Source organism: Papio anubis, chromosome 8 (genome assembly GCF_008728515.1).
Source record: "Papio anubis isolate 15944 chromosome 8, Panubis1.0, whole genome shotgun sequence".
Classification (NCBI taxonomy): Eukaryota; Metazoa; Chordata; class Mammalia; order Primates; family Cercopithecidae; genus Papio; species Papio anubis.
In genome coordinates this window covers 90,466,209-90,478,819 of record NC_044983.1, presented here as the reverse complement: position 1 = coordinate 90,478,819, position 12,611 = coordinate 90,466,209, and the positions used below count along the sequence as shown (strand labels likewise).

General features: G+C 44.4%; 1 protein-coding gene across 3 annotated transcripts in view; it reads right to left on the bottom strand.

Moving 5' to 3' along the window:
- Positions 1-12,611, bottom strand: part of NDUFAF6 (NADH:ubiquinone oxidoreductase complex assembly factor 6) — a 107,680-nt gene that overhangs the window by 48,149 nt on the left and 46,920 nt on the right. The window contains exon 11 of one of the 3 annotated variants that reach the window (XM_021942516.2): positions 10,003-11,302. The exons of the other annotated variants lie outside the window; for them this stretch is intronic. Within the exon in view, the coding sequence (XP_021798208.1) occupies positions 11,279-11,302 (24 nt within the window). The 3' untranslated portion in view covers positions 10,003-11,278. Of the gene's footprint in view, positions 1-10,002; positions 11,303-12,611 lie in introns of those variants that run through there. 3 annotated transcript variants of the gene reach the window in all.

Genomic DNA, 12,611 nt, shown 5'->3' with positions numbered 1-12,611 from the left:
CTGGGTTCAAGCGATTCTCCTGCCTCAGCCTCCCGAGGAGCTGGGATTAGAGGCATGGGCCACCACACCTGGCTAATTTTGTATTCTTAGTAGAGATGGGGTTTCTCCATGTTGGTCAGGCTGGTCTCGAACTCCAGACCTCAGGTGATCCGCCTGCCTCAGCCTCCCAAAGTGCTGGGATTATAGGCGTCAGCCACCGTGCCCAGCCTATGAGTCATTTTGTATTCAGCACTCAGGGCTGTATCTGGCACACAGTGAGCACTCAATTTTTTAAAAGGAAGAAAAAGAAAGACGAAGAGAAAGAACACAGGCAGGAGGGACGGTTCAGGGCAGCTTACACCAAGATGCGGAAAAGGAGTGAGCAGGACTCGTGTAAAGGAAACACAGAGACCGGCATGACCAGGGCAAAGTGTTCATTCTGGAGTGGGAAATGATGTTGATGGCTAAGGTAAGGCCCAATTCTTGAAGCCCTGAGTGCCTGGGTGAGGTGTTTGGAATTTACCCTGTGAGTACCACGGCTGCTCTGAGAGGTCAGGAGCAGAGGAGGAACTTGAGGGAAATTATATGTGAATTTTAGTGAAAAATCTGGCATTGGAGAGCTTCTGCTTAGAGATATGCAATTTTTATTAATAATTCCAGAAAATTGTGAATTGTGTGAGGAAGGAGGGAACTGCCTCTTTCTAGTCAAAGGTTGATTTTTCTAACGATGTAACATTAAGTAAAAAGACCATTGAGACCTCATGTAAAAATTGAACCCTTTTATGATATAACCAGGGCAACTTCTAGGAGAGCTGAGTCACCACTCTTGTTTAGAGATTTCAAAGCCCCAGAGTCCTCTCCTTTCCTGATTTTGATTTTGTGTAGTTACCCAGTCTGGCTCACACTAACATCGACCTGTGTTTGTCAAAGATTCTCCTCTGGTAATTCAAAATAGCACAAGCAGAAGTGTGTGAGTGTTGGAGTGAAGCAAGACTGGCCTAGAGCTAGTTAAGCAAGAAGGTTTCCAAGCTCAAGTACCTGGAGAAGTGGGCATGGCTAGAATCAGAGACTCCAGTTCTTCAAATCTCTCTCCCAGTTGGCTTCATTTTCCCAGGCTGGCTGGCTGTGCAAGACACATGCCCTGAGTGTCTGCATCCCTAATTTCCTCCAGAGAGGAAGGAGGACCCTTACTCACCAAGCCAACTAGAAAATTCTAGGGAAACATTGCTTGGGTCATTTACCCACCCCTGTCCCAAGAGATGCTTATGGTTGGCCTGGGGAGGATAAAATCCCAGCTCCAAAAAGGGAGTGCTAATCTAGGCTGACAAAATAATAAATGTCTGTTTGGGGGCATCAGAGAAATATTGTTTTTATTCCAAGCATTTTGAGACTGTGTATTTGGCCCTGGTGACCTAACAGACTGAATTTTCCTAGATGGTCCTAATTTTATTTAATGTATTTTTTTCTTAATAAAGATGATTTTAAGTGTATGACTAAAAATGACATATTATTGGACACCTTTGTAAACTTCATCTGAATGAATAAATTCACATATCTGAAAGTCACGTCATTTGTCACGTCTTTGTCACGTCTCGTGTTCATGGTTTAGAAACCTGGTGTATCGCTCCATTTTAGAGCACGCTAGAAAAATCAGCAGGAATCTCTGGACTGTTCTGTCATTTGAGCTCTTTCATTTGTCTGTTGACCCACATGAATGGGATCCTTATGACCCTGGGTTCTGCTTGTCAACTGTCCAAGTCTGGGCTGTTGTTGACCTACCAACAGTCAGTGAGGGATGTGTTTGCTTAACAATTGAGAAATAATGTTTTTCACTTTAGACTCTATTTGAGGGGTAGGGTTGCTGGATGCCTGATAATCATTCCTGCTTTCTTTGAATGAAATTTTTGAGGTTGTAAGAGAAGGAATTTGAAGTTTGCAAAGCCTAATCATAACATGAGGCCCTTGATCTAAAGGCTCTCCCATGGGCAGCGGCAGGTGGGATCGCTGGAAGGAGGACTCTAAGGACAGGAAACCAGCGAGGAAGTAAATGTAACGGAGAAAATCCACAACTGGGATTAGACAATAGCAATGAGAGTGGAGAGGAAGAGATGAGTCCGAGAAACAGTGAACAAGGAATCCATAGAACTTGGTGACTAAGTGGAGAGGCAGAGAAAAGAGGAGGGGGAAGTCAAAGATGGCTAGATGTCTTCTAGTCTGTGACAGAGGCAGAGGAAATGCTCTGCTATTCATAGAAATGGGGAAGTTAGGAGGTAGTGCATAAGGCTGTACAGTTTTAGACATAGGACATTGGAGGAGATGGAAAGTCATCTTCAGGTGGTTAGAAATCCAGGGCCACTTTTGGTAAGTGTTCAGGAAGGGAAGTGCAGAGAGGTAGAAATCTCAGCCACAGGTCAAACACTTCCCTGGCCCCAGATTAAAGACCAATCCAATTAAGCATGAGAACACACGAGCCACACAAGTCACACAAGTCAGTAACAAAAAGGACTCCCAGGTGATCTTAAGTCACATAATTAACATATTTTCAGGACCCTACTTGTATATGGCCCTGAAAACGTTGAGACTAATCAGCTGGAATATATCCATTTTTTTTCTTTTCTCCTTCTTTTTAAAACATTATAGAGAATTTAAAAAATATACAAGAGTAGAAAGAATTCTAGAATGAGCTCCCATGTTTTCATTACCCAGTCTCGACAATGATCAAATCGTAGCCAACCTTGTTCCATCCCAACCCTTACCCACTTCTCCCTGCGTTATTTTGAAGCTAATTCCAGACATAAATATTTCAGTCTGAATTTCTAAAAATAAGGACTCTATCCTTTAAAAATAAGCACAATGCCATTATCATGCCTTAAAAAAAAAAAACACTATGATTTCTTACATCAAATATCAAGTCAAGTTCAAATTTCCACTAAAGTTTTAAGTTTCCATTAAAAACAGTTGATTTTAATCAGGATTCAAATTAGGACAACAGGTTGGGATTGGTTGGCAGGTTTTTAAGTCTCTTTTACTCTTTGGGTTTCTGCCCTTCATCACACTCTGGTTTTCCCACCCTCTGGAGAGAGCTCCCCACACCCTGGCTTTGCTGATTGCCTTCCTTGGGTGGACTTTCACTTGTGCCTCTGTCCTCTACATGTCCTGTAAGCTGGAAGCCGGGATCAGATTCAGATCCATTGTTATTTTAAATGTTATGCAAAAAGACACCCAGTGAAGGTGTTAGAATGAGCCACTGCAGTGGATGGGGTTCGCAGGAAATGTAAACTGAAAAGGGTCTGTCGGACCCCTGCGGCAGTGGGACGTTTAAGGGGCATGCAGAAAAGGAGACACCTGGAAATGGGGGAGGAGGAGCAGCCGGGCGAGGCGGCGGCGGTGCCGCGTGGGCTGCGAGCCCGGATATACCCTGGGGAGCGCACCTGCGACTTCACCTCCAGTCCCTCCCCGGCTGGTGCAGCGGCGCGCGGGCACGCGGGAGAGGTGGCGCTGCCTACTGGGCCTCATCTTGCTGAGAATGCGACGGGGCGACAGCTTCCTGTCTTTTCCAGTGACTTTTGGCATCCCCAGAGGAAAAAACGGGGAGACACGCTTTGGCCTCGTGAAGCGCAGCAACACTGCGCTGGCTGCGCGCTCAAGGGCGAGAGCCTAGGGGACCCGCCTAAAGCGCCGTTGGGGCTGAGCACCCGACTCGCACAGCCCCGGGCATCGATCCGCGATCCGCGATCCGCGATGCGGCGTCCCTCTGCCCGGTGGGGGCCCTCCTAGCCCTTAGCGCGTCTGTCCCTAGCTTCGGTCCCTGCAGCCACTTATGATAGCAATGACACCCTCGCCCACTCGCCTGCCAGCCTGGCCAGCTCCCTGCAGAGGGCTCACACTTCTCCAGGAGTTGTAAGAAAAGGAGGGAAAGCAGGCCAACGTCCAGGATCTCCCCAGCCTTGGCGTTCAGGTGCTGAGAAGATCCTCAAGGTTGGCCTGCTTTCCCCTCACTCCTCCGGCCTTGCTCTTCTCCCAGGTGCCCACTGCCCTCCCGGCTGTGTACCACTTTCTTGCTGCCGGTGAAGGTGTGTGTCCTCACTCTTGTGCTGGTCCTTAAACGATAGAACTTTAGGACTTTCTCATCCAGCAGCACCAGCCTGAAAAGGCAGTGACTTGCACCACCACATGCATACCTGGTCTCAGGTGGGTGGATCAGGGCAACTTGGCCACTAGTACCCCAGTAATGCCCATCTGCCCAACCTCAATGCAGGAGCAACAAGTTGCAGGAGCAGCAAGTATTTCTCTGTCTTGGAGAGATCTAGAAAAAGGCTGAACATACCATGAGGGTGTTGCTTCAGAAGAAAATGCTGGTCAGGGCTTCCAAACCATCATAGGAGCTTGTGAGTTGAGAAACAGGGTCAATTCTGCTCTCTTTCTCTTCTCTACCTACCCAGGCAGCCACAAATCTCAATGTCAGTCACTGCTTTGGTTAGATATCTAAGGGCTCTGTTACGAAGGTAACTAAGATGAGTACCAGTAGATGCCCAATGACACTTATAAACACCAAAATGTATACCAGTATAAAGGATGCTGCAGCCTCAGCCTTGAAAAGTAAGACTTTTAGGGAATGAAAAAAAGGATAGTCAGGTTCTTCTGGGGACAGGGAAGGTTCTGGCATGGGGAGCAGCCCTGGGCGGGTCTGGGGGTGCTGTGAAGTAGGGCACCCCGACATAAAGGCCCTGTGTCTTAGTAGGTGGCCAGCAAGGGAAAGGCAGGAGATACAGGAGGAAAGGAAACTAACATTTTATTGAGACAGGCATTGTGCTGGTCCTGAGGTTTGTGCAAAGATTAATTTCTGGGGGTGAGAAGGTAAAAAATGATGAGGTGGAAACCAGCATCCTCTGTTACTCCAATCTGTGCAGAGCTAAAGAAAACTTGAAAGAAGGGGATGTGAGTGGCAGGAAAATCCCCAGTGACAGGCCCGGAACCTTCTGCCAGCGCAGCTCACCTCCTCCCCAGTGCCTCCCAATAGGATCTCAGCCCTAAACAAGCACGGGGCGTGGGGTGCTACAGATGATGATGTAGCTGCTTCTGAGATGCCCCTGGGCACTGCTGGAGCTGAGCCCTGGGACTGGAATGACTTTTGCCCACTGCCCTCAAGATTCCCACAGGCCACACTGCCACTACCTCTTGGGTAAAGTACCTCCACCACCATCCAAATTCTTACCTAATGAGGAATTTTGCCAGGAACTACTTACAGCCAAATGGAGCCAGGCTGGGTATTTCCAGGACATGAGCCATTTTCTCTGTGCCCACTAAACAGGGTGCAAGTCCCTGAAGCCCTCAGGGAAGCTGCAAAGATTACTGGGGTGGGCTCTAGGGAAACAGCTGACCTCTTAGCTCCCACTGCAGGCCCAGGAACCTCCAGGACAGCCTGTGGGGGTGGTGAGTCTGCAAAGCTGGCTGGCTGATGAGAGTGCAGTGCTGGTAGTGTCTGCCTTATGCTTTAATATAGCCATATGGTATGAACGCATGCAAAGCTAGCTGGTTTTACTGTTTAAGGAGGGTAGATTTAATTTCTGTGTGATCTGGGTTATCACCATTATTATTTCCTTGGTATAGAAATTGCTTTTTACTTTTTGTGTTTTTCGAAAATTACATTCTCCCTCTGACCAAGGCAAGTAATAAAGGGCAGATGATTGGGGGAGGGGAGGGGAATAGGAAAAAATTGTAGGAGATAAGCTTTAAAACCAATGGAGAGTTTTTCTGTTTTTAATTTCAGTTGAATGGCACAGCAATGACCCACAGAAGTGAACTGTGATACCAGAAACTCTCTGCCCAGCTTGAAGCTGTTGATATATTATAATCCTTATGTGTGACGTTAATGGTTTTAGTATATATTAATTATCTGCCATCTAGCCTGTTTATTTCAAATATAGCTCCTGAATTCATTGATTTTTATGTGATTTCTGTTTTGTTTTGTTTATGTATATCTTTTTAATTTCAAAATCCAAAGTGGAAAGAAAACATTGATTTTTAGAAGCTCATTCTCTGAAGTTAGAAGAAGTAAAAATATGTTTGCTTTCTTAAATTTGTTTGATAACCTGAAATCTTAAAGCATCCAAGATGGAAAATATCAAATTTCAAAGCTTAATGATAGCAAGATTCCAACAGATAAAATCTAGTGACCTGTTTTTCTCTGAAAGTGATACGGTATGTATGTAAATAGATTAAAATGGCAAACACATATGTACACTTAGTAAGTGGCAGCCACTATTTTCAGCACTTTATGGTTATTAACTAACTTAATCTTCATGATAATTCCAGGAAGTAGGCACTATCCCTAGGCCATTTTATGGATGAGAAAATTTAGGCATGGAGAGGTAAGTATAATAACTTGCTAGTGGTCAATCAGGAGGCAGTAGAGGAGCCAGCATATAAACCCAAGTTGCCCAGTTGCAGAACCACATTCTTGTCCCATATGCTATGCCTCTGAAAAAAGGAGGCCCTCTCCTTGGCACACAAAGGCAATAAAAATGGCTGCCTTGAGCTGTGTCTCTGTCTAGGTACACAGTTCATGAGTGAAGGAGCTCCTGCAGTCATGAATAATGGAAGTCCAGATTGGTCAAGTAACTTGTCCCGGCCCCGGCCCATGCATCTGGTATGTGGTTGGACAGGTTTCTAACTAATTATGTAACATCAAGAACATTTTAAACTGCTTTGAGACATTTGTGAATTAAGATCTTTGGAAAAAAATAGTATTTTATATATATATATATATATATATATATATATATATATATTTTTTTTTTTTTTTTTTTTTTTTTTTTTTTTTTTTGACACGGAGTCTCTTGTCACCCAGGCTGGAGTGCAATGGTATGGTCTCGGCTCACTTCAACCTCTGCCTCCCAGGTTCCAGCAATTCTCGTGACTCAGCCTCCTGAGTAGCTGGGATTACAGGCGCCCGCCACCATGCCCAGCTAATTTTTGTATTTTTAGTAGAGATGGGGTTTCACCATGTTGACCAGACTGGTCTCAAACTCCTGACCTCGGGTAACCCTCCCACCTTGGCCTCCCAGAGTGCTGGGATTACAGGCGTGAGCCGCCATGCCAAGCCAATATTTTATATTTTTAATTCAATAGAATTTTTAGAGACCAACTATGCGAAAGCAGAGCTTTAAAACAAACCATCATACGAGTGAATATAAGGTGGTAGCAGTAGTATTATGTAGATAATGCAACTCTTACCCTCTGTACTTTTTAAATCTAAGAGATAATTGGGATTATGCATACAAAAGTTTACAAGTGTGATTCATATTGTTGATATGCTATGTGCTCCCTAACTGTTGTTGTTTGTTTACCTTTGTGTCTCCCGTTAGATATAAGCTCCATGAGAAGAGCCACCTGGTTTACCTTGTTTATGGATCCAGAACAGTGCCTGGTGCTCAACAAATGAACAGTGAGTGAATAAGTGAGTGTTGAGTCATCTAAGTGAGCTTAGATGGACTGAGAATGAGACTATGCACAGTGAAGAGAAAGGAGGACTCTTGAGGAATTCCACCAGCTTGAAGATGGCTGGAGAAAGATGACAGAAAGCAATCAGAGGCAAGGAGGGCAAACCAAGAAAGCAGAGTCAAGAGCAGGGAGATTGGGAAGTGGTAGACAACATTTGGAAATACTGCAGAAAAACCTAAAAGGATGAGAATTAGGAAAGACACTATTGAATTTGGTCTTTGGGGCTGAAGAAAAAAGGCAGCTGCAGAAAAGAAATTGGAGTGGAACCCCATTTGCACGGAAATTATGGAGTAATTGGGACACCAGGCAGAAAGTTTGGCAATGAATGGAAGGAGAGATGACAGCGTTGGGCATTTTCTGGCAGAAGCAAGGACATTCATTCTTAATTCAGTAGAAAAGTGTCGTGTTGTTGCTGTCTCAAGTGGAAGCGCCCTCTCACTCCTTCATTGTCCTAAGAGAACAAAAGGGGCCTTGACTTTCACGACTGCCCCAGTGATGCTTCTGAGAGCTTGAGCTTTGGAATCAGACTGCCCACATTCAAACCCCAGTTCTTCCTATTGCTGGCTGGTGATTTAGGGAAAATTACTTGGTTCCCTAAGCTTTCTCATCTGTGAAACGGGGATTCACTCAGTTAGTGAATATTATTCGGCTCCTACCATGTGCAGACACCGTTCTAGTGGGGGATTCAGCATACCAGCAGTAAACGGATCTCTGTACAATGCCAAAAACATGAAGCCAACTATTAACAGTATTTTTAAGTGACATCCTGGTGCGGCTTCCAGGAAGATGGAGTAGATATACTTTTCCCGAATACTCCCACTGAGTACAACTAAAACCCTGGACATTATGTATAAACATGCATGAGAAGATGCTGAAAGGTAGTAAGAAGGCAGACTGGCCAGCGACTTTGCGATCCAAGAAACAACCTGGTGATGAGTTTCCTGGACCCCAGACTTGGACTAAAGGAGCCGGCAACCCAGAAATGCCAACAGGAGCAAATAAAAAATCCCCAACAAAAGCCTGTTTCTCTAGCCAAAGGACTAGGACAGGGGCAGCCTAACGACAGGAAACTCTTAGTAACCACTTACTCCAGCACAGAAAAAAACTGTGGTCCACTCCCACCCACACCAGCCAGGGTGTGGGAGTCCAGGCTATCACAAGGGGCCTCACCTCCCCTGGTGTGGTATCAGCAAAAGCCACAGGGAGCTGGTTCTTCCATCCCCATCTGACAAAAGGCTCCCGCCCCCATGGTGTCAACAGAGACGACACGGGGACCTGAACTTCCACCCACTCATAGCTGTAACAAGGCAGTCCCTCCACCTCCCAGCTGGGGTGGTGTCAGAGGAGGCCAAGTGGAGAGTCAGGACTTTCACCACTGCCCAGTGACAATGAGACCACCTCCCTATGGTGTCAGTGGAGGCCATAAGGAACAGTAACGAGGCCTAGTGGGAATCCAGAACTGCCACCCTGCCCAGCAGTAACCAGGAGCCCTTCCCCTCCGTATGGACAGAGGCCAAGTGCTGAAGCTGGACTTTGCTCCCCCCGGCCCTGCTAGGTGGCTATTAGAACAGTCAGCTAAAACCAGTTTCACCAAGATAGGTCTAGGAAGACAGTGTCCCGAGCAGGACAAATAGTCCTCCCTGGCACCAGCTCCATCCACATTCAGTGAGACTTGAAAACTTCTCTGAATGGATATTAGTTTAGAAGGAGCTAAGTTATTAGTTGGCCTCACATTCCTCAGCTGGGCCCTGGGCCCAGCATGCCACTTCTCCTGGTTATGATGGTTCACGTCTGAGGTAACCCATCAGGAAACTGGATGGGACAACAAACTAAAAATGTTTTAGTTTGGACCTGTCCAAAACCAAGAGAATAAAAACAAAATGGATAGTCAAGGTGATTCAGAGCTATGGAATGTGTCATTTTTTGCTCAGAAGTGTGCTGACTTGCAGTGTGCTTTATCAAAGCCTCGAGTTTATCCTCTTCCTTGTTTCTGCTGCCTTTTCACTGTTAGAAGAGGGAGGAAGAGGAAAACAAAAAAGGAAACAAAAAAGAGAAAATACCTTATTTTTCTCATTCTCATTAAACACAGTGAAAGAGAAAACTGAAGGGCTTGACTGAAATTTGATTTCTCTAGACTCTACACTATTCCATTTAGACAACGATTTTTAAAAACCTGAATTTATGAAAATGATCAAGTGAAGAGTGACTACCCACTTAAGAGTTTTTATTTTTAATAAAAGGGTCTCAGGAGAACATTTCTTTTAAAAGTGATTGCCTTTAATTTATTTAAAATACCCTCATGCTGGGCACAGTGGCTCATACCCATAATCCCAGCACTTTGAGAGGCCAAGGCAGGGAGATTACCTGAGCCCAGCCCAGGCAACATAGTGAGACCCTCTCTCTCAAAAAAAAAAAAAGAAAGAAAGAAAGAAAAAAAGCCGGGCATGATGGCACATGCCTATAGAGCCAGCTACTTGGGAGGCTGAGGTGGGAGGATCATTTGAGCTCAGGAGTTCAAGGTTATAGTGAGCCATGATCACTCCACTGCACTAGAACCTGGGTAACAGAGTGAGACCTCATTTCTCAAAATAAAATAAGTACCCTTCAGACTGAGATACATATAGAAATTGAGTACAGATATATGCTCAGAATGGCTTTTCAAATCTGATGGTATTGGCTTAAGTGGACAACCATCTGTGGATGCATACTTCACACCTTGCTTCAAATTCATTCCGTGTGGATCTAAATGCAAGAAATGAAAACATGAAAGTACTAAAAGAAATCATGGCAGAAAAGGTTTTATAAACTTCAAGGGGACAAATAGAAAGAATTAAATCAAAGGATAAACAAATGGCTTTTAAATATATAAAAGATGCTCAAATTCACCCATAATAAAGGCAAATGAAACTACACCTAGAAGTGACAGAAATATATAAATCCCATGTTCCATCCCAACCTAAGAATCCTTATCAATACTAGCAAAGCTTATGCTTTCTTTTCAGAGAATATTCCATGGGATGGTGGCTTAAGCAACTTTATTTGGTTATTAAAGGAAAGGTAGGCCTTTCCTTTATATGCACCAAGGCTGGAGGCCTTAAGTGCATTTGGATTATAACTGCAAAATAAGAGAAAGAACATACTCCCACTAAATAAAACATCTTCTACAGAAAAATTAAGAATATTTTTCTAATCTCTTCTTTTCTACATTGTATTACTAAATTAAAATGTAGACTGAAAAACAATATGTAAAATGTACTTGTGTGTATGCCAAGGGGAAAGAAAATAGAGGAGGACATAGACCAAAACGTTAACAGTGGTTGTCAGGAGAAATATGTGGAAATTTTTCCCCACCAGCAAGCCATCAGTTCTTCAGCGGACACCAGCCACAGGACCTCCCATTGAATCCCGGCACTATCTACCTAGAGATAGTGTCAGATCCAAGTTGAAGGCTCAGGCCCCGAGACTGCCCCCTACTTCCCATACCAATTGCATGCCCAAGTTTGTTTTAACTGTGCTTCTGACCAAACAGCTATAAATTGGGGTGTCCATGACCCCTTCCTTGGGTTCAACTACTTTGCTACAGCCTAGGCTCACAGAACTCAGGGAAACACATGTTTACTGGCTTATTATAAAGGATATTACAAAGGATACAGATGAAGAGATGCATGGGGTGACATATCGGGGAACGGGCATGAAGCTTTCATGCCCTCCCTGGGAGCTCCACCCTCCAGGAACCTCCACATGTTCAGCTATCTGGATGCTCCAAACCCTGTTCTCTTGGCCTTTTATGGAGACTTCATTGGATAGGCATAATGGACAACTGTGTAGAAACGTGAATGAACAAAAAGGGTATGATCTGAGCTCGTAGACTGAGTGAGGAAACCCAGCAAGGCCCATCTGTTCAGATTCTTCTTGGCTTCTCTGAGGAGCATTCCTTCCCCCAGGGTCTGGGGCAGCACCCCTTCCGAAATGGGAGTCTGATGACCCACAATCAGAAAGGTGAGGGAAGATTAGGACACATTCACCCTCCCAAGACTCAACCAGGAAGAAGCTGAATCCCTGAATAGACCAATAACAGGTTCTGAAACTGAGGCAATAATGAATAGCCTACCAACCAAAAAAAGTCCAGGACCAGATGGATTCACAGCTGAATTCTACCAGAGGTACAAAGAGGAGCTGGTTCCATTCCTTCTGAAACTATTCCAATCAATAGAAAAAGAGGGAATCCTCCCTAATTCATTTTATGAAGCCAACATCATCCCAATACCAAAGCCTGGCAGAGACACGACAACAACAAAAAAGAGAATTTTAGGCCAATATCCCTGATGAACATCTATGCAAAAATCCTCAATAAAATACTGGCAAACCAAATCCAGCAGCACGTCAAAAAGCTTATCCACCACGATCAAGTTGGCTTCATCCCTGGGATGCAAGGCTGGTTCAACATATGCAACTCAATAAACATAATCCATCACATAAACAGAACCAAAGACAAAAACCACGTGAGTATCTCAATAGATGCAGAAAAGGCCTTTGACAAAATTCAACAGCCCTTCATGCTAAAAACTCTCAATAAACTAGGTATTGATGGGACGTATCTCAAAATAATAAGAGCTATTTATGACAAACCCACAGCCAATATTATACTGAATGGGCAAAAATTGGAAGCATTCCCTTTGAAAACTGGCACGAGACAGGGATGCCCTCTCTCACCACTCCTATTCAACACAGTGTTAGAAGTTCTGGCCAGGGTAATCAGGCAAGAGAAAGAAATAAAGGGTATTCAATTAGGAAAAAAGGAAGTCAAATGGTCCCTGTTTGCAGATGATGTGATTGTATATTTAGAAAACCCCATCGTCTCAGCCCAAAATCTCCTTAAGCTGATAAGCAACTTCAGCAGTCTCAGGATACAAAATCAATGTGCAAAAATCACAAGCATTCCTATACACCAATAACAGAGAGTCAAATCATGAGTGAAATCCCACTCACAATTGCTTCAAAGAGAATAAAATACCTAGGAATCCAACTTACAAGGGATGTGAAGGACCTCTTCAAGAAGAACTACAAACCACTGCTCAGTGAAATAAAAGAGGACACAAACAAATGGAAAAACATTCCATGCTCATGGA